The 22,858-nt window shown below is 43.4% G+C and overlaps 2 protein-coding genes across 2 annotated transcripts in view; one reads left to right on the forward strand and one right to left on the reverse strand.

Moving 5' to 3' along the window:
• The window catches only part of LOC134847324 (uncharacterized), a 107,395-nt gene extending 104,066 nt beyond the window's left edge, over positions 1 to 3,329 (forward strand). The window contains exon 12 of the mRNA XM_063864550.1: positions 2,640 to 3,329. Within this exon, the coding sequence (XP_063720620.1) occupies positions 2,640 to 2,648 (9 nt within the window). The 3' untranslated portion in view covers positions 2,649 to 3,329. The remainder of the gene's footprint in view (positions 1 to 2,639) is intronic.
• Positions 3,330 to 7,536: 4,207 nt separating this feature from the next.
• Positions 7,537 to 8,197, reverse strand: LOC134857859 (small ribosomal subunit protein uS12). Its single transcript, XM_063873754.1, has 2 exons — positions 8,017 to 8,197; positions 7,537 to 7,883 (listed from the first exon to the last, which is right to left on the reverse strand). The coding sequence occupies exons 1-2, from the start codon at positions 8,182 to 8,184 to the stop codon at positions 7,614 to 7,616; spliced, it is 438 nt and encodes a 145-aa protein (XP_063729824.1). The 5' UTR covers positions 8,185 to 8,197; the 3' UTR covers positions 7,537 to 7,613.
• Positions 8,198 to 22,858: the final 14,661 nt, after the last annotated feature.

Raw genomic sequence — 22,858 nt, forward strand, 5'->3', positions numbered from 1 at the left:
TTAGTTAAAGCGTGTTTGGACAATTTTATAATTTAGGTAAAATACTCAGTGAAATAGAAGGGATTATCAAAGGTGACTCCTAAAAGTTGAGATTTTTGAATGGTAGATAGTTTTTTCGAGTATCTTTTCGGTAATCATATTACAATGATTCTTTAATGCTTTATTCCAGATTCTTATTGTTCTGAAAATTTGTCTGCAGATAGTTTTAAACTGCGTTTTTAAAGCCCAACATTTAAAAAACATAGGTGGGGCTGTACCATGTAGTTTACGTTCAGTCGTGTTATATCCAGTGGTGATGATAGAAAAACCATCTGCATATGTTGTTTAATTGATGTTTTTGGCAGATGGAAGTGTCATTGATCATATGTATATATTGAAGAATAGGCAAAACACCTACTTGCTGCACGCATTGTTGTATTCGTCGCATTCTTTTTTCGTTCCTAAATTCATACACAAGTAACACAAGTTGCTTTGGCTTGTAGATATGTTGTTATCCGTATTTTGTGTTGTTTGGGAGAGTCGAATTTTTAGTAGCATGCAAAACGATACCGTGATCCACTGTGTCAAAAGTTGCAATAAGGTCTAAGGCAACCAAGAGTGTGTCAGGGGTTATGCGGTTTGAAGCAGTGTTTTTTGACCTCTGTTTTCTAAATTCGTGGTGATCTACTAGGGGGAGACGCTGAAATCACGCAGCAAGCTACTTTTAATCAATTTAGCTAGTAGGGATAAGAGCACTTTGTGAGCTTCATTTTTGCTGTTGTGCGGTTTCAAAAAAAAAAGATAGAGTCGATCGGCCTCCCAGATTTGCAGAATGATTCACGAGTTGAGAGTGAGTGATACAAGCTAGTTCTATAAGGAAGTTGATACCTTTCTCTCCGGGGTAGTTCAGATAAATGGTCACAATAATGTCCGGCCCTAAATCTTTCCTTTTCTTGTTCAGTTTCATTTAGGTTGTGATGACCTCTGGAACAATTATGGTGGATTTAAAACGCCTTTCTTTTAGTCTGCTGAGCGCGCTGCATTTCTCTTTATTTGGGATGCGCGGTTGAGGACAATTGTTAATTGAAGTGAGTGCCACATTTTTTCGAATCATACAATGGTTAATTCAAATTTATGGGTTGATTTTGTGCATTTTCAGCTGATTTGCCTGCTAAAGAGGTGGCAGTTTTTCATAAATTGTGACTAACTTCTTTGTGGGTGAGGGTATTAACGAATTCAAACTATTTATCGCGTTAGTTAAAAGTATATATGAAAATTTTGCCGAATGTTATGAAAGTTAAAGTTATGAAAGTTCTTTTTAATAGTTCAAAAAAATTGTCATCAAAAAAGGGTTAGTACGATTGCCTGATGATCAAAGCCAAGGCAAGACTCTGGGGTCTAGCTAACATTCAATACCAGGTTTGCACTAGCAAGACTTATGTCGGGTGCCTTTCACAAATTGAGATTCTCATTTATGACTACATGGTCTGAGTCATCAATTTCTTTGGCTAGTGTAGTTCCTTTAGCAACCTCGTCAAATTCAGAGAACCAGAGAAAGTTATGAGTAATTAAGTCACCGAAAAAAATTAGATTCCCCGAAATTGAGTATTTGATTTATGGACGAGTTGTAACCAGAGTCGCAGCTTGAGTCTAGTGAGCTGTACACATTAGTTACATTTATATGATTTTCTTCCAATTTTAATTCTATTCCTCTGTTTTCTCAGTGTGAGTCTTGAGGGTCCAATTTATTTTCTAGGAGCTTAACCTGTTTTTGATGAGAAAAACCTCTTCGCGGCAGTATCCAAGTCATTCTTACAGCATGGCACAAATAACGCACTTACCTTCTGCAACATAACATCGTAGCCCAATTCTTGTCCGATTTCCCATAAACTGGTCTCGAATAGCTTTTGGCAAAAAACTTGGATAAACTATCAATTTGAACTTTGATTGTTTTTCTTTCCAACAGCCAAAACTTTATATGGAGTGCTATAAGTTTGAGGGATATGGGGCATCAATATGAACAATTAGATCGCCTCAAATCAATTTGGAATGATTTTGACTGCAGGATCATTTGCCACGCTGAAATAACACGTGCTAACACTTTCCTCGCCAAAGATAAATTCTGACAAGCGCGCATAAATTAGTACAGAACCTTTCCAAGCTTACAATTTTTGATAACCAATTAATTTAGCAAAAAATTTTACAAGTAAGATATCTTTTCTCATTTGAACTCAGGGAGGCGATACTTTCTGTGGTACCAAAAAATTGTCGCTGAGAACTACTATTCGAACGCCGAAACTGATCTCAATAAAAACACCAAGCATATATAATCCAATACTTTCTCCAAAAGGTGCAACAATAACTAACTAGTATATCATATCACCAATTGCTTCTGTTTAACTTTCAAGTGTTTTTTTTTTAAATTAAAATGAGTAGTACTCGGTCTTTTCTGCTCATTCCGATTTAAATCTAAGCTTTGCCTTTTCCTGATTAACAGCTAAAAGGATATCTAGCTTCTATAATCAGCGAAAGGATACATGCAATATATATGCTTCATAGCCTCGGAAATGAGGAAACAGGCCAAGACGTATTCTTACATTTTCAGTTCCAAGAGTTTATCTTACTCTTTTTTTTATTAATGTACTCGTTTGTTGTTTTAGAATATGTAAATTTGGCAATGCGTCTAGCTTGAAGCAGTCTCCTTCTCTATCGGATGATCTCAACTGCATGTCAAAACTAAGGAAAAACTCAAATGTCTAAAACCTAGTTAATAAATTTTACTACTTGATTGCAATAATACACGTATAAAAACACTAGTTAAATCGTACTAATTGATTGCAAAAATACACGTCTAAAAACTATTACAAAATGATAAAACACAAAGTCGTTCACGCTGGAATCACACTCAAATACAGTTCGATATGTTTTTTTTCAACACCCATATTCAGTTCACTTTTGAGCTATCTTGTTCGATTGGGTTTGGCACAAATAACCTGAAGAGATGCAGAAATATTGCGAGCGAAGCTGTGCCTAAAGAGGCTGCCACGACTGATATTGCGATAAAAATAAACACGAAGAAGGCTCCGAACACGAAAAACGCCCCCTCCACAAATACTATAGAGCACAAAGCTACAAATAGAGAGAATACAATAAATGTGAAAGTAACAAAACATGGCACCACTGAGACGGCTATCATGATGCCGAAGAAGACGGCTGTTAAAACGTGGTCGCCAGCCCACATTCGAATGGATTCAAGAATGACATCTAGATTGGAAGAGCAAAGTGATTTGGAGTTACTATCACAATGTTTCAAGTTGTGTTCGTTTCCAGAAGATCGTCGGCTCATTCTCTTGTCTGAAAAAAGCAGGAGAAATTTTCCATAAGCAATGGGGGTGGGATCAGATTTTCGAACATTGAGAACGACTAAATTGGTTTTGCGAGCTCTCCCAAATCACTAAACAGACACTATTCTGATCAATTTTTCTGCGAACGTCGAATCTTTAAAAAAGAGCAAAAATGTTCTTGGAAGGTTTCGACCCCCAAAAAACGCGATTTCGGAACGCTCTCCCCCCTCAAAAATATTATATATTGGTGCCGAAGTCGCTTTTAGAAAAATTTCAGGATCTGTCGGCCAAATTGGATACCTTGAAATAGTACCAAGGAAGCGGAACAAATTGAAATGTCTTCAAATGATTCCACATTCGCTGACCTACACACCCTCATGGTTCCTCCTTTCCGTTTAATTCCAGTGTTTGGAACAAATATAGAGAGAAGTAGAAAGCAGATGAACTCAAAAAATCGGTGTATATTTGTTTAAAACAACAGAATAAACTGAAAGAAAGCAGACAAAAAATGGGAAATAATTTCAAAAAATAAACATGGATTTGAACATTTAAAAAAACCTTTCGATTAGTTAAAATAAAGAGCACAGCTTATGAGACAAAAAAAACGTATGCAGAAAAAAATTAACTGGTCTATCGGCGCTCAAAATGCTATGCATTCTCTGCCAAATCTTGACGCCACTCACAGAATTTGTTTCACTAAGCCGGGTTTCACTAAAATCCAACTGTTTACTACTGATCTTATAAGACTAGCCGGTAACCAAAAACGTTCACGCGACAAAATTTTTGCGGGATGGAAGACAATAGCTCTTTCAAGAGTAATAACTATATATTTTTATGCAAATTCACGAAAATCTGAAATCGAAGATCATTCAAGAGGAACTTATCTAGGTTTAGAATGTGAAAGTTTGGTTCATTAACTGAGACGAAGCAGATCGCAACATTTGTAATACAGCACAAACATAGCATGGCAAACAGGCCGCCAAAAAGATAAAATTAGTGACACGGCAATTTTTTTTAAAAAGACTAGAGTGTAACGCACCTTCGGTGCTTCGAATTTATGATAACATGAAAAACTGGGAACATGATCTGGAAACCAGATCTGCAGGCTTTTAGTGAACTCTGAAAGCACCCAATTACATGGTAATTTCATATTTGATATTTTTTAATTCCTTTTTTTCGTCATCTCGAAAACGTCAAATCTCGAAAAGTACAAGTATTTGAGTAGTCATATTTGGAGGCAGGATTTACAACTCCTGGAAGTACCCTGGCAGCACCAAACTACAGGGTTAGGAATTTCAAATTAAAAAACACTCAAAATTGAGTTTTATGAAAAATTTTGAAAAATCATAAAAACGTCATATCTGGAAAACTTCAAAAAACACAAAAATTTGAGCAGTCATAATTGGATGCAAGGTTCGCAAACCGCGAGAGTACTCTGATAGTCCCCACAAAAACAGGGTTGGGAATTTCAAATTTTGAAGAAAAAAAAATTGTTTGCGTTTTCTGAAACTTTTTTGAAAAATGACAAAACACGTCATATCTTAAAAACTACAAGAATTTGAGCAATCATATTTGGAAGCAAGATTCGCAACCCCTGAGAAAACCCGACAGCATCCAACTACAGGGTTGGGAATTTCAAATTTTTAAAAAAAAGTTTGTTTGGGTTTTCTGAAAAATTTTGAAAATATCACTAAAAACATCATACGACAAAAACTAAAAGCAATTGAGCAGTAATATTTGAGGGCAAGATTTGCAACTCCTGAGAGTACCCTGGCAGCACCCAACAGCTTAAAGAATTTGAAATTTTGAAAAAAAAATGAATTTAAGTTTTTGAAAAATGTTTTGAAAAAATCACAAAAACCGTCATATCTCGAAAACTACAGCAACTTCAGCAGTCGTAATTGGAGTCAAGGTTCGCAACCCCTGAAAGTTTTCTGATAGCCCCCAACTAGTGTTGCAAAATTTCAAAATTTTGAAGAAAAAAATTAATTTAACTTTTTTTGAAAAATCACAAAAAAACGTCATCTCGAAAAATAAACGGATTTGAGCAGTCAGATTTGGAGCCAAGATTCCCAACTCCTGAGAGTACCCTGACAGCACCCAGATACAAATTAAAGAATTTCAAATTCTGAAAAAAAAAATATTTTAAAATTTTGAAAATTGTTTTGAAAAAATCACAAAAAACGTCATATCTCGAAAACTACAGCAACTTGAGCAGTCAGAATTGGAGGCAAGGTTCGCAACCCCCTGAAAACACTCTGATAGCGCCCAACTACAGGGTTGCCATTTTTCAAATTTTGAAGAAAAAAATTGATTTAATTTTATTTTAAATTTTTTTTTGAAAAATCACAAAAAACTTCATCTCTCGAAAGCTTAAATGATTTGAGCAGTCATATTTGGAGGCAAGGTTGGAGCCAGATAAAGAGAAAAAAAGATTAGAGACAACCGTTTGACAGTAGTATTATTTTAAACTGAATCGTCGAAACCAAATTGAAAGTTAAAAAAATAGTAGACGGGTAGACAGACATAATCAAATTAAATAAAAAAGCAAGTATACAGACAGACAGACAGACTTAATTTGGCCTCGAAAAAAAATTACTGAAAAATTAATGACCTTGCTGAAAACCAATTAAAAAAATTTCTTAAGCATTGCAATATATGACATAGCTTAAACATGAAAAAATTCTTTCGTTAAACATGCAAAATTATTATGCTTAAACATGGGAGATAGCTGTCAATAGCATTTAAATATAGTATAGATAGATATAGGTAGATAGATAAGTAGATCAGTCAGAATTTTCGAGTATCATATTATTTTGTATCATATTAAAATATTTTGAGGAAATGCCCAGAAATATGTCGGCAATGGTCTGGATTATGGGTTTCAAAAAGCGTTCCTTTTGATTGACCCCAAGATGATTCGTCTTATGACTTCCAGGATCATATCCGTTTCTGACCTTAGTGTTTTTTTTGCAGTTTAGGACAAAACATGGTCGGATCAAAAGTAGCTCCTACTTATTTATGATTTTTCTTAAGATGGTGAAGCTCATTATCAAACACAGAGGCGAAGCGGAGCTTTGCAACACTTGCAATACAAAGAAAAACATTGCGCTATAAGACAGTGAATGGAAAAACAGACGAAAGGCAAAAAATTGTGAAAACTTTTATTGAAGAAACTACTTGAAAAAAGTCGAAAAAACAACCAACAAAAACTACATGTTTGTATCGGAAGATATTTATAAACTGCCTTAAAAGCATTGGGAAAGGCTTTAAGAGCAAAAACTAAAGCAAAAAAATTGGGGTCGACCCCTATTGAGTCGAAAATACAACTGTTGTTAAAACATGTTTTTATAAAGTTTCACGCGTTTTCATGACCCATCCGTACTTAATCTTGCAATTTTAGTAAAAATTTCGGGAAGTAAACCGATAAAAACTGTAATAATATTATAAATGACATTCATAAAATAAAAACTAACCGACGAAATTTAAGACGAAAACCACAAATCCGAAAAAATCAAAAATTTCAAATATACGTATTTGGAAAATCAATTACTACCTTAAATGAACTCAACCTAATTACTACCTTTATGATAGATATTTTATTTAATATTTCAAGTACTTGAGCTGATGAGTAACGTGAAAGTAAACTCTAGCTATTTTACAGATTGCTAAAAAGAAAGTGTTTGAGAGGTTAAAAAAGTCTAATTCCAGGTTACAGGTACATGTGATCTCTCAAGTGAAAAGAGACATGAAGTATGTTGTTTAAACTTTGCTTATGAGTTAGCAAGGGCTCAGAATGAACTCCAGTTTAAACATCGCTAATCGCAACGGCATTGAAAAGTTTGAAGAATGAAGTTTAAACATCAAAACACGATAACTCGGAAGATGAAAAATTCAAGTTCTCGATCGAAAAACATATGCTCATTAGACGATAATGAGATTAAGTGTAAAAAACAGACTCTCAAGAGCTTTTTGGCAAAAACTTAAGAGGTTACAATCATACAGTGTAAAAAAGCATATTTCCTAAAAAAAAAAGAGCCTGCTTTGGCTTTTTATAAACAAATGCTGTCAGATGATTATCCTTTGCAAGCGATTAATCAGCTGAGAAGACTTCAGAACATTGTTAACCAAAAATTTTGCCCAAAAATGTAACTGATTCGAAAACCTATGAGTTCGGAGAAGATCTAAGTGCTTTTGTCTTATAAACAAAAAATTTTGAAATGAGTACATTTATTTCAATTTAAGGAATAAACAGCAATTAATGCTCATTTCATTCTGACTTTCAGTTGCTCAAGCTCGGGGCCTCTCCTTCTTTCCTTTGAAGATGGCCAAAAGCGAGACATTGGCGACTTTCACGATCTTGAACCGCACACCGGGAATATCTCCGACGGCATGACCCTTTCGACCAAATCCGGCAACCAGAACCTCATCGTTCTCCTCAATGTAATTGAGAGATCCGTCCCTGGGCACGAAAGCTGTGATCTTCTTGCCGTTTTTGATCAGCTGGACTCGAACGCATTTTCTGATAGCAGAGTTCGGCTGCTTGGCCTCCACGCCGACCTAAATCAGCAGACAATTATACAACAATCTTCAGATCCCAATAACAATGTAAATAAAACATTCTGATTTTTCAGCATTTTCTCCAGCTTTGTATACAATTCTCGTCCTTAATATCCACTCACAAAAAAATTACCTTCTCGAGTACAATTCCTTTGGCATGGGAAGCCCCACCAAAAGGGTTGGCTTTCAGAGCTGTTCCCAAATGTGACTTTTTGTAGTCTTTATCATTCCACAATTGAACACGTCTGTGGTTTCGCAGTTTGCGAGCGGTTCGGATACCACGTGGAGCACCTTTTCCCATAACGATCTAAAAACTATTTGTTTGCAAACACGACTTTTTTTGGTACAACAGAAATCAGCTCCGGACAAAGAGCTACTGAACAAAAATATAAAAAAGGACCCATCGCAATTTCTTTTCATCAGACACTCGAAAAAGAAATGGAGATGTAAGTCACCGTGTCGTAAGCCAACCCGTCAATTATAAAGCCAACGATTCCATAGACAATACAAGAATAGCCGGTTGCTGTGCACGTAGCACAGAATGATCCCAGTAAAATCCTAGCAAGAAAAAATACTTTTTTAATAAGTAATCAGAAGGTCATAAGTATCATAGTAACCGAGGTTACAGTCAGGAGTGCCTTCATCACGTATTCCAGTCAAGATCCTCGAAATTTTCTAGATATGGAAGTGATAATGATAAAAGAAGATGACAAGTGTTGATGTCCTTACAATTAAAATCGATACGGGTTACATTTCTTCAATAAGAACACGCAACTCGACACGAGAAAGTTTAATATACAAGTGATCCAAATAAAAAATTTATTTGGTCATTTACTGTTCTGAGTACGCAAGCGGCGTTCGCAATCTATACTGACAGGGAGATTCTGTTTTAAAAAGCTGCCTGCTCTGGGTTCCTTAGTGCATATGCTTAGGTTCTTACAAAGCTTTCTCAAATCTATACTGACAGGGAGATTCTGTTTTAAAAAGCTGCCTGCTCTGGGTTCCTCAGTGCATATACTTAGGTTCTTACAAAGCTTTCGCAATCTATACTGACGGGGAGATTTTGTTTTAAAAAGCTGCCTGCTCTGGGTTCCTCAGTGCATATGCTTAGGTTCTTACAAAGCTTTCTCAAGCGGCGTTCGCAGTCAAAAGTTATTTGGTCATTTACTGTTCCGAATACGCAAGCGACGTTCGCAATCTATACTGACAGGGATTCTGTTTTAAAAAGCTGCCTGCTCTGGGTTCCTCAGTGCATATGCTTAGGTTCTTACAAAGCTTTCTTACAGTGCATATGCTTAGGTTCTTACAAATTTCTTCTGTCGACACAGTCAAAGGTGGCGCTCATGTCAAGAAGGAGGAGGTGGAAATCACTGTCAACTCTCGAAATCGCTTTTTGAAAAAGATTTTTAACAGCGAAAACGTTCTCGGTAGTACTCCTGCCTGTTTGATAGGCGGCTTGTGACAGTGGATGTAACATTCGCCCAAATACTACACAGCGACGGAGCGTAGAAAAAGTACCTATTAACGACTGGCAGGCGTCAGTTACCTTAATCCTACTCGTTTTTCACCGTCTCGACCTTGCCAGTTGATTTTCTGGTCTGTTTAGGGCCAAGTAAAAAGTTACTATTTTTAGGCCAACAGTCAAACGACTTTTGATCAGCTTTCGTTTACATGCGAACACAACCGCATAGCTGAGTCTCGGATCCTCAGACTACGTGATTGTCATTAAAAACACGGCTCGAACAACCTATTTTAACATGTTTTTGTGTGACAGTTCTATATTAAATCCATTGGAGATGGATTGACCCTTTCCTCTTTCTAGCTACTCATATTCTAAAATATCAAATTATACCGGTGTTAATTTAAAGTTTCACGACATCCAAGTAGCTATACAGTCAGTTTTATACAGTCCCTTCACATAAAACAGTCTCTGGGGGACCAAGCCTCCGCTCCCGTAATATTCCTGCGATAACGCTCTTATCTCTTCTAATTTGCGTCCCGGGAGGGTTCCGTGGAATATTCCTTCCCCACCGAAGCTTCCTTCTCCACTAATATCCGCTGATAAGGGTCTTATTGTGCTTTGTTGCCACGATAAGAGGCTTCGTGTTTTTTGTCTCTTGTGCGACCGTTTTTCACACTATTTTGCGTTGTTCTGTTTTTTTCAGCTTTCTTGGTCAAAATGGCCGTTTTTCGTATTTCTGAGAAATATCAACTTGAAAATCGAAATTTTAAAAATAGAAAATTTCAGAATACTTCGACCCTCCTTTCAAGAACTTTTTTGCTGTTAAGGCCTTTTCTCTCTGATTCGTGCTTCGTCGGAAGGTTGCGCTGTGCCATCTGGCAGAATGGCACATACTCCCCGGACAGTCCCCATCAATGTCCCTATTGATCGCATAACACCGGTTTATCGTCAAGTAGTTATCCAGTTCTCTGTAATCAATCTTACAAATCGCATAAGAAAATGAAATTTATCTACCCCACCTCAACTCACTACGTGTTCACAAATGGCATCGTACCACATCTCACTGCCTTTTAACATTTTCACAAAATTTGCACCATGAGGAGTGTCCTAGATAAAATTTCTTTTCTGACTACTTACGTCGTCTTGCCATAAAATTTCTTTTTGCTCTTTGTGATTAAAAAGTGGGACGTGGCACGGCCACGCACCCGTTAAAATTAACTTAACGTCACTCACAAAGTATAATCAGTTATTTATGCGGTCCTTTCAATATTAAAACTAACAAACTCTGTGGCTAGGAAAGTTATTGAGTTACCCACCCTTCTCGAGCGAGTTTACTCAATCTTACCATGTCGCCACACAGTGAAATTGTGTCTTACACAGGTTAAAAACTTCAATCGTGTTTAAATAGGTAAATATACTCACCTATGTTCTATATATACATACATAAATAGTCATAACTAAAATTTCTTTTTCAACAATTTAACAATTGTAACAATTTTCAAAGTTTGGTTTGACCAAACTAAATCAAAACAAAAAGTTTAACAAGTTCAATAATCAAAACTTGGTTGATTGGTCCAAGTTTTAGCACACAAAGACAATCAAGTTTTTTCTCCTTCTCTTCTCTTCTTTGTTCATCTTCATTCCATCACTTCTCCATCTTGATCTTCAGCTTCGCTGTCTTCCAATACTTTCTCCAGCATGTCCATGGAGTTGCGGGCCGTGCCCCAACTCTCCTGTTCCAACAGCCTCGGTTTGCAACAAGGTAGCAAGTCAACATTAACCTTTTGCTCCCGGTTCCTGCAAAAGCTGTTGTGAAGACATAGGCTCACATTTCGTTCTAGGTCAGCTCTTAAGACCTCTTTCTTCCCATCTTCAGTTACACAAGGCGCCCCAGCTACCCGCTTCACCGCCGTGGTGACCGCGTTTCTGTGCGTCAGGAATGCTCTCTTATAGGTTCCTGGTCCTATATCTAGCTGGAAAGATTGATAGGCTTCCGTGTTCCTCGACATGTGACGCTTCGCGCGCTCATACATCCACGATGTCATCCTTGCACGGAACCAAAGCATCAATCTTTGCCTTGACCATATTCTTTCAATGGCTTTAGGTATTCTCGGAACCTTGCAGGTGGTTCTGAAAAGATCCAATTCATGACTCATCTTCACTTTGCTCAGCTGTTCAGGAGTCGGCACGGCCGTCTCCTGTTCACTTGTGTCCGCGTTAGCCTCCAGCCATCTCACTGCCAGCATGGCACTAACCACCACGATTGACACCTGTTGAATCTGATCGGGCAACCCCGTAGAGTACAACTCTTCCACGTCCCATACTAGCATCAGATTCCCGAGTTTGGGGTACCACAACGTCTGCGCCAAAAAGTGGCAAGGATACTCCCCATGGGTTCTCACTATGTCCCTTCGGGTCCGATACCCTGAGGCTCCCAGCAACGGTTCCACCTCCATCAGAATTCTGTGTGAGTCGTCTTTCTCTTCTATGGTGGGGAATTCAGTGGGTAACGCTCCACTCGCTTTCTGCTTCTGGAACTCACTCACATTGCCTTCGTTTAATCTCAGAAACTCTTCACCCACTACGTCTTGCAACTCGCCTTCAGATCTCTTCGGGACTGCCCGAAAGATCTTCGCCAATAAATCATGTGACCTCTCCGACATTCGGGCCAACCTTACGCACTTTGGCACAGAGAAAAGTTGGTCAATCAACACCTGCTGTGTCCTTGCATCCATCACCACCATGTGTGTAGGATATCTACTACTGCAATATGGTGCGGAGCTTGAACCCACCAGATATTTTGAACCAGTCGGTTTATGATAGGCCTCACTATCTTTCAGATTCATCTCGTTCTCCAGAGCTTCTCTCCAGCCTCCGATCTTCTGCTCCGTTTGCAATGCTCCAGGGAATACTTCCACGCTGAGGGACGTCACTAGCTCATGGGCACGCTCCAGGCGCTCAAGCGATTCAATCGAACTCCTCATGCTACAAAATCCCAAGGCTGTGATCAAGTTTACATCCGTCACCCCATGACAGTCCGCGACCAACTCCATGCCACTCTTATCCGACATGCTCAATCTTCCGTACAATCGTGCCAGTTGCCGAAGCTGCTCGCTCAGCGTAACCAGGCAGTGTCCCAGGTTACAAACATGTCCTTCCATCCCACTATGCTGAGCCAAACATGTGCCTTGCTTCAACCAATTGCTCGATGGACCTTCCTCGGACAGCTCCGTGGATGGGTTGCTCTTCCGCTTCGTCAATCTCATGGCCAGCGGATGATGTATCATGGCCAGATCATGCAAACTCGCGTCATCATCTAGGTCTAACGTGATATCCGCCGTCATGTCCCAGGTTAAGCCGGCGTTAGGATGAGGACACCAAGAAGGCTTCATGAGTTCCCACATCGTCACTAGACTGGTTTTCAAGGGACCGTCCCAAGAACTACAATCAAAACTCACTTGCCCCTTTAGCTCGGGAACCGAGGGTTCGACCACTCGTTCTTCCAAGATAATTCCCAGCTTGGGTTGTTCCACCATCAGCATCCCAGTTTCTTTAATACGTTCGACCCAGAAATTGAGTACTATGACTTGCTCATAGTCGAAGTACGCTTCCCTGGCTTCTTCATTCACGAAGGGATTATACGCCCTCCCCGGTATGCCAGACACATATTGGAACGACTTCAGTTTCCCTAGTGTTGCAAACTCTTTTTGTCCTTTGACTGCTTCAATCAACTCCCGGCTCACTTTCAATTCTTTGTTGGAACATCTTCTCACTTCTTCCAACTTGCGATAGCTCTCCATTCGACTCCTTATTTGGTACAGTCAACGGCATGTCCTGATATAGTTCCAGGAGTGCCCTCAGGAAGTTCCTTTCGCAATCAACTCCCTTTTGCCGAATGATCCTTATACATTCTCCCAAAACAAGAGTGGGGATACGATCCACCACGAACCTGACAAAGCAAAGGGCATCCTTACGCTTGGCCCATGCTATCGCAGAATCGTCTTTTGAAATCAACGCTCGCAGAGCTCCCATCAACTCCAGCTCCTGTTCCCGTGATTTCGAATCATTACTGGCTTCATACTCCGCCTTCTTGATGCCCATCAGGCACCAAGCCAACCGTACTTGCAGATCAGTTCTCATGCAAGGATGAGCCAGGTATGCTGCCACCATAGCAGGTGCATGCATCGACTCGTCGAAGTATCTCTGGAGGGCCGCCCTCCAAGAGATTTCTAGTAGCTTTTCCAATCCAATTTCGTTCGCTTCAGAGGACATTACCGTGCCGTATTCTTTTCGATTTAAGTTTGAATTCTCCGTGAGCTCTTTCAGATATTCCTGCATGGCTCGCTTCTCGCTCCAAGCCATCAGGTGCCCTCTCGCTGACTTTCTCGCTTTCAACATCTCCACATAACCTCCTGCTAGATCTCCCATGTGGACTGATTCCGGCACAGTGACTCGACTGTACTCGACCACGTCGAGTTGTCCTTCCAGCTTCAACTTGGCTATGTTGTTCCGCGAGGGCCTGTAATCTTCAAGTCCTCCAGATCCACGTTGACTGATGATCTCCATCTCTAATTTAGTGTCTGCCAGGGTTCGCGCTGTTTTCTTTGATCTTACGGCAGTCGTGGTCAGACCTGCCAAGAGCAGAGGGGGTATCAGATTCTCTTTTTCTCCCCCTGTCAGTGTTGCACCATCTCCTTGCCCGCTCTCGCCTGAACGACCTGCGCTCGTTAAAGAGGTCACCACTGCGCTGGCTCTCGACTTCACCACTCTCGGGTTCATGGCTCGACTTCCTGTTTTCCCTTTTAGTCGCTTCAGCCCCTTCCTGGCTCGTCTGACAGGTAATTTCTTTGCGACTTGCTGATCATCGGCACTGTCTTCTGTTACTGACTCGGTCAGAACATCCGACTCCATGGAGTTCACTATTTTCTCCAGGACCTCACGCATGATGGGCTGGTTCAATCCCACCTTCATTATGGACTGCGTCCCATATCGCCTTATCACGTCCCATGATCTTTCCATGAAATTCACTCGGCTCCAGGTTGTCCCTGTCTTGCCTTCTAACTCACTTTGATATCTCTCCCATTCCTCTCCCGGCAGCGTGCTCAGGAAGGATACCCTCATTGATTCTTCGATTTTTTTCCTCCTTGGTGACTCATGGAGCAATTTCTGCGGATCCCTGCTTCGGCATTCTTTCGCCTGGCTTATTGGGTCTATCGGGGATAAGTCGGCCGACGCCTCCTTTGTAGGGGACATGAAAGACGATGGCGTCATTAGCAATAGACTCCCATTGACATCCCCATCGTCGTCTTCACTAAACCGGTATTCTAGCAAGTCTCTCTCTAACGCTCCCAGATCCGTCTCACCCGGTTTTCCCGTCTTTCCCTCGGTATCGTTATCGTCATCGTCCTGATCCATCAATTCATCATCACCTGCATCAGGTTTCGGCCTGGGTCCTGAAGGTCCGTGTCGTGAGTCTATGCCCGAGTCCGGCCGAGCCGGTACGGTAATGTCTCCTGCATGATAAAACAACTCATCATTCACCAGGAATTCTACAGACTCCTCGCCATGTGGTGCCAGGTCCTCTATTGTTATATATGAGCCTCCTTTGCTCTCCTTTGCCACTTCCATCATCACTACTTTCACTTCTCCTGACCACTTCAGTCTTGATAAGTCATCTGTGGGAGAATACACTTCGTTCCACATTTCGGCCGAGACCTCTGGTCTCCTGGAAGGTACTGCCTTGATCTTTTTCCTGCTCCAAGCATCAGGAAATGAGAAGTCAAACGTGTGCGCTGCTGCAACTTTCCAGCCGATGAAGCGCGGCTCCATCCCTTCACTCCACTTCAACATTCTCTTCTCTGCTCCGATGCGAGCTGCTCCGATGCGAGGGGCAATGATGGGAGATGTGACTCCCAACAACATCCTCCTTATCGGTGGATATCGAGGGCATTGGTCCGGCAGCGGCCTGGAACCAGAAAGCCACGCTTGCTGGTTCTCTTTAGCGTGTGCATAGGCCTCTGGTAAGAGTGGCACTCTCATAGCCGCTCCCGTATCCTTCACTACTGGTCTTAAGTTCCAAAGCTTCGGGATGAACTGGATGTGAGAAAGTTCCTCACGGCCCATTCGGCACTTGAAGTGGTTGTTGAAATCCATCAACATCCAACCTGGCTCCGCTATTCTCCCGAACAGCCTATCGTCACTGGCCAGCCCTCTCAACTCCCTCAGTTCTACCCAGTTCAGCACGGAACAGTCCACGACTGAGACCAGGTTGACGTATAACACCGAATTCCTGTATGCCTTGACTTGCACGTCCGGGAACACGAAAGACATCACCGGTCCATACACCACCGTGACGAAGTCCCGCAGTCCGTGAATCAGAGCCAACGGATCTATCCGCATCATGACTGCCAAATCTGTCAGCAAGGGCATGTCACAGTATTGCTTGCACTCACTCGCATCCGTCGCCACCTTATCATCTCCCGTGACGCTTCTGTTCTGCTGTAAGAGATATTGGAGCAGGAGAGTCCTCCAGTCTTTCATCTTCTTGAGCGAGGCGGTTTCCAACTGTGCATTGAACTCACGACTGGGTCCCTGTAGTTGTTCAGGGTAACGTAACAGCACAAGCAAATCACCCAGTCGACCGTAGGTCATGGCAATCAGGGTCAGGAGTCCATCCAATCTCAAATCTGCCAACGCTTGGGTGAAGAGATTCGCCGGCCCCTTCACGAAATTTTCGTGACCAAATGTCACGTATAAGGCTAACACCAGGCCAATCGATAACTTCCTGATGTCTCTGACAAAACTCGCGATCAAGTTCCGGGATGCCCTAGGATAGCACGTCGACAGGAAGGATGGCGTCCATCCCACTCCCATTCCACCCAAGATAGCATCCGATCGTTCGTACTGTGCCCTCGTGGCTAGCACGTCAGCTTGGAACTTGTCCAGTGACATCGTGTTTACGTCCTGCATCAGCTTCAACATCATGCCCCCAGCTATCCCCGGGCATCAAACAAATTTTTCAGATACACGTGTATCTCCTTTATCACTGCCGGCGCATGCTCGAACGCGTCCTCACCCAAGGTGCACAGCCTTGGTGACAAGTATAACCATATGTTGTTGTGCGGCTTCGTGCGCAAAGCCATTGCCATGAGATCTTCTTCGGCTGATGTCATGTTCTTCCTGACTGTCCTGCCCTGCTCACTCTCGGCATGATCCATCTGTCTGAACCAGAGATCGTCAGCCACCTGTTGTACTAACAGATGATCGTCGTCCACCCCTGGTCTTAGTTTCAGCAATCTGGCAAAGTTGGACAGCTCCAACCCCAGAACTTCATCTAGCACCAACCGAGTTGTGCTACAATCTCTGAGCCCCTGTATGGCATTGGAAATGTCAGCCCAAACGGCGGGAAGCTCAGATCGGGACGGGTAGTAATTGTCTGGGTCTACTACTCTGTTCGGGGTCGGAATTATCACGTTGAACCTCCCCTCTGCTATCGTCGTTCATTGTGTATACAAACTGAAGGGGTTCTGGCAATGCAAAGACCACTGGTGACAACACAAAGACCACCTTCACCACATTATGGGTGAAACGTTGTTTTGCTGCTGCTTCTACCTCAGCCATCGCCGAGAGCAATGTCATTATCGCCTCCCCTATGACCTCGTTGCTCGGAATCGACCCATCCGTCAGACGTGACAATAAGCCCCTGCTTTGCAGATGATCATTTGAGCCTGCAACCACTATCACTTGCGGCTCCATACTGACCACCCTTCGTACACTTATCATCATGCCGATTGCCTGTCCCCAATCCAATTTAGGTGCCGTGAAAAAAATCACGTCGGGCCAAAAGAGAGAACGGGGCGTATAGAGATAATCGGAACTGGCTACGATCAGATACTTTGCAGCTTTCATCTCTAAGGGATCGTAAGCTGCGAACAGGCCGTCGCCTATTGGGGCCTTCAGTTTCCCATATCTCTGGTCATCTCCATCTACCGTGGTCGTTCGGGGGTAGTCCCTTGAATACTCACCAGGCATCTGACCAGGTTGTTTAGCGAACTGCCTGTACATCTTATGATGCTTGTTGTTGGGCTTGTTCTCTGCCTGAAACATGCCCCTTCGAGCAGGTGGCGTCAATTCCCGGGCTCTCTGTCGGACGTCCGTAAGGGACCGCGTGTTCAAGGGTCCAAAGGTATTGTCCTGAGGCAACCCGTTCAAGTCTGCATGTCGGAGCATAGTCGTAGAGCTGAACTGCTCCTGCTCTGCTAGCAGCCAATCCACGCCCGATATCCGATATAATCGTGACACCGTGGGACTTTCTCCGCCAATCATTCTCATCGCGTCCTCCCGACACATCAGGGTATTCATGTTCAATTTCGTGGACATGTCTGTCTTGTACTGTCCCCAATGACTCGGGTCTGATCGGTTCCAAAGCAGCAGGCTGCCTGGTTCAACTCCCTCCGCAGGCACGGCGCTCGTAGACGGTCCTGCTTCTGAAGCAGGGTTTGCCGTGGTGGGCGGATCGTTCCTCCTAGACACGGTCTGGGAGTTATTTCTGTTCTGAACCACTGATCTGCCGAGTCGGCTTTCAAGCGGTTGTGTTCTGGGAGGAGGAGCAGTCCCTAGCCTCTCTCTCACATTTGAGCTCGGAGCGGTGTGTGCGGCTACAGCCGTCTCCATTGCCAAGGGCCCTAGGCGGTCGACGAGGGATTCGGGCACGCTTGCCCTTATTCTACTTCCTCCAGTCGTTGAGCTGGTCCGAGCCAGAGAACTGGTCGCCCTCGACTCCTGCTCCATTTCCCTCAATTGCGTCTGAAATACATCATTCATCCAGTGTCTCCCTCGTTGGGTGTTGAAATGTATCCCATCTTTGGTAAGCGCAATATGATCAATCATGCGCAGCGTGTTTTCGAGATCAAGAAGGCTCAACTCGCCAGGGTTGTTTCTCACCAAGTTACGGACCATTTCGTTCCACCGTGTCACGTTGCCATTCATGAAATCTGCCACTGTGGTGCCCACCAGCGGGTTTTGTGGTATCGTGCACAGAACCACAAACCTGGGCCTATACTTCTCTTTCAGTTCATTCAGGAGGCATACCAGCAGAGGCTCCCACTTGCACTCGGGAGTCACTGGGGCTCTCGAGACGTTGTTAGTTCCTAGCATTATCACCAGCGTATCCAGGTGATCCTCGCTTTGGAATTCCATCATCTTGATGACCTGAGCCACTGAAGCTCCTCCAAAGGACAGAGTGGTTGTCTGACCATAGACGAAGATCTCATTCAGATCCCTCACCAAACTGTCTCCTATGATCAAGTGGCGACTCCCTGGGGGAATTACCTGGTCGCTCGTAGCGGGGTTCCAGCTCATGTCATTCAGGCAGGCTCGAGGATGCTCCGCGGCTACTTGCGTGAACTGGTGATGTGTCATCAGATTCTTCCTAATATCTACCACGCGGGACTTTTGATAGGTTCTGCCATGCGCAGTCCCCGAGGACACTATCGTGTGGGGTGCTCGCTCCGAGCTATTAGATGAATGATCACGACGTTGGGAAGGAACGATCCTACCCAATGTCCGTCCAGTGGTTCGGTTGATCTCATCCATTGTTGCTCTGGCCACTTGGTTGAACGATTCTTGGAACTGAGGAGCGAGGTAAGTGTCAGAAGGGTCTGGTATCGTGATCCTTTGACTAGAAGCAGACGGTCGTGTCTGCTGAGGAGCCTCGGGCCCTCTCGATGCACGTAAATCCAGAACCTCGGGCCCTCTCGATACACACAGCTCCTGGGCTGTTGTCCCGGGGCGTGTGTCGTTGGTTCCCTCCGAGGATCTCATGCTCGCCAGAACTTCCGGTGACACTTAGCTTACCTTCACCATATACAGCTCCTTCAGGTGCTTTATTTCATCCTCCTTATAAGCCACCTGTAGATCTTCGTATTTCTTCTTCCATTCGTCTCTTTCTCGAACTATTGCCCTGTACTCCTGGAGTTTGGCACACAGCTCGCTCTGATTTTTCTCCTTCTTTTCCAGCGTCTCGATCGTCTCCGACGTCTGGATCTCTATTTCACCCACCCTCACTTTCTTCGAAGGAGGAGCAGCTGTAGGGGAGTCGACCGAATGTGACGGGCCTGGCCCATCACGTTGTCTCTTCGCTCCGATGAGTGGCTGCGCCGGTTGGACTGGTAAGGGCATCTCACCTAGCCGGTGGTCCCTCTGTTCGCCTAGTCCTGGCTCACGAGCCAGGTCGTGGCCAGACATTTCTCCACGCCTTCATCTCATCAGTCGATTTCGGCCTCTCTCGGCGGTCCCGGACTCACCGAAGGCCAACATCAACACGACTTCCGTAGGACAATTCCCTCGACCCTCTCGTCCTAATGCATTGAGGAGCGCGACCACAAACATCGCCAGCCCCGGGTCTTCCCGTGTGAAATCACAATCGATCAGCCGCTGATAGATCTCGTCTAGAGTCGCTCCTAGACTCGCTGAGAGGAATTCCATGAGTTCGTTCGTATCACCCATCTCTTATCGTGTTGATTCTTGCTGTCGTGTAGTGTCTTCCTGTCTCATTTCGATTCAATGGATTCAATAAACAATTTTTGATCAATCAAGATCTAAAAAACAAGTCGCGACTTAAAACCATCATTTTTGGATACTACATCATTCAACTCTTTAAAACTCTCCATTGAAATTCTCTTCTTAATTCTGATTTAAAAATTTAGCACCAAGGTGGATCGTCCACCTTTATCTTTGTCAGAGTAGCACGAATGAGCGCTGTCACCTTGATGACCTGGAGTACCCCAGGTCTTTTAAGACACAAAACATAAAACATATCATAACAATAACATAACACATAAACAGAAAAACATCACACGCCTATACTATCACATAAAAACATAATCCCTAATACTGTACCTAAAACCTAATCTAATCTAAAACTTGACTCTAATTCTTATCGAGTAACTTAATAAAAACCACTTATCGCCGAGCGCAATTCTTAGCATATGCTCAGATAGTATTTTTTATGTAAGTAAACTTCTATGTCAGTCTCTGAAAATATCACATGTACAAGTGCGTACAACTCTCTCGGATGTAGCTTTCCCCTATTAGGATCGTATACTGGCAACGAGAGAGAGGTCAATCCTCTCTCAACCAAAAAATCCCTAAGTCGAGTCAAGGCCAATACCAAGCTCTTTGGATCTACGTGTTGCCTATCAGTGGCCTTGGTAACCAGGAAACACAAATATTTCCCTGGTATCTGTGATGCAACAGGGGGCAGCGCTATCATCCCTCCCACACCAGGCCTCTGTTTCCATAAAAACTCGATATTCTTATACTCTCTTTTGAAGTCAGCCGCTAGTGCTGTTTTGAAGCTTACGTCCGCGGTTATCGCTATGGCGCACGTGCGTTCCGTGAGTATGAAATCGCTGTCCGTTATGACGATATTGTTCGAATAATGGTTCGGTAGATCAAAATACGATTCAAAGATTCGTCCAAAAGGTGGTTTATTAGCAATCTCGCCCTCTGTCTCTAGTTCTCCGATTTCTCTTGCCGATTTCAATTTTTTTATAATCAGATTTTCGGTGTGGGTGAGTCCTTACCCCACTCCCCGGACAAAAATATCCATCGACGTCATCGTCGATCGCCCAAAGTCTAGGAGATCGAGGTTGGATTGTGGAACACGTAGAGGACCATCTGGGGCGACCCAGTTGGACTCGGTATTGTCATGACTGATGTATTTGATGCCGTCTTTATCGACGTCCTGAATCGTCAGGATCGTCTCTTTTGGATCTGTCGGCAGATCATGGAGCCATTCGAGTACGCGCAAATTCGTTAGTTCTTGCTCATGAGTCTGTTCCGCTTCTGGTTCGAACTCTACTTCCGGTTCTGATCGATCGTCGATCCAATCTTGATCCATATCATTCACCAAGTCGATTTCTTCTAGCATCGCCACTTCGTCCAGTCCCACTAGCGAGTCCATGACATCACTAACAACTATCCTGTCTACGACGAAATCCTCGCCGTACGGATTGTATTTCTTCTCGTTTTTTCCTCTCTTGCTCTGGCGTGTTTCCATAGTGAGAGGAAAGTCATGCTGTATTCCTTTGTCAATTTCGGTTTGTTCCGGGCAGTCCCAGTCTTCTTCGGCATAAAGTAGAGTTTCATCGTCCACCTCTACTCGCTCGCTCAACTCGAGATCCAGTGGTAGATCGCAATCGTCCACCACCTCATTCTCGTCGTTCTTGTCGCGAGAACCCCTTTCATTCACTTCACAAGCAGGATCCACTATCAAATAGTCTCCCTCTTGCATGTCCGCTGGGATGCACCAATCCTCTGACGAGGCATTGTGTGGTTTGATGTTTTCATAATGAGCTGCTCTCCCAGTGCTCAATCGATAAAAACGACCTCCTTGGTGCACTTCTGTTATCTGAAATGGACCACGCCATTTTTTAAATAATTTCTTGGTTCCTTTTGGTGGAACCACTTCCTGGAACTCCCAAACGTAGTCGCCAACTGAGTAGGCTTTCGCATCAGCTGTCCTTTTATCAAACCTCCTTTTTTGTCTAATTTGCGCCTGCTGCGTATTCCTCCTGCATAAGTCATTGAGGCCCTGCTGTCTTCTAATAACATCCCGCACGTACGTTTGCGGTGCTGTCCTCTTCCCCTCATATTCAGGGTAGAAAAACGTCAACGGGAGCGCTTTTTCATGACCCGTTAACATCATGTGCGGACTTATTCCCGTGGTGGAATGCTCCGTGCTGTTGTAAGCACCCATCACTTGCGGCAAGTGCTTGTCCCAGTCATCCATGTAACGCGAGCAGTAGACTCTCAGCATGGATACCAGTGTGCGGTTTTGCCTCTCGACTAGGCCATTCGTTTGCGGGTGATAAGTGGTCGAGTGGGCCTGCGCTACCTGCGACCTTTTCATCAACTCCTTCGTGAGATCACCCACGAATGCTTTGCCATTGTCCGATTGGAACGTGATGGGGCAGCCATGCCTCGCTATCCACACATTTATCAAATGATCACATGTTTCTTCCGCCGATGCTGTCATGCAGATAGCTGCTTCCGCATACTTCGTAAAATGGTCGATCATTACCAGCACCTGATCATAGCCCGTTGCTGTCATGCAGATTTTCTGATGATCAATTTGCACCACTTCGTTGAAACCTGACGACTCCATTGACTGTAGGGGGAACCTTAGTTTCCTGGGATCCTTCGCCTGCTGACATGACAGGCATGCGGCGATCCACTTCTCACAAGCCTTCTTCAATCCCGGCCATTCGAATCGTTTCTAAATCCTGTTATACACTTTGTCCACGCCTTGATGGCCCATCTGATCATGTGAGCGAAAGAGCAATTCGGTCTGGTACAACTGTGGTAACACTATTGAATTGTATTTATAGAGGACCTTGTCCTCCTCTTTTCACTTGCAGGCAACGATTCCGTCCTTATTCAGGTACAACAAGTCGTTTCGCTTCAGGTAGAATTGCTTCAAGATCTTGTAGCTGTCTTCTTCCAAGTCTCC

Source organism: Symsagittifera roscoffensis, chromosome 1 (genome assembly GCF_963678635.1).
Source record: "Symsagittifera roscoffensis chromosome 1, txSymRosc1.1, whole genome shotgun sequence".
NCBI lineage: Eukaryota > Metazoa > Xenacoelomorpha > Acoela > Convolutidae > Symsagittifera > Symsagittifera roscoffensis.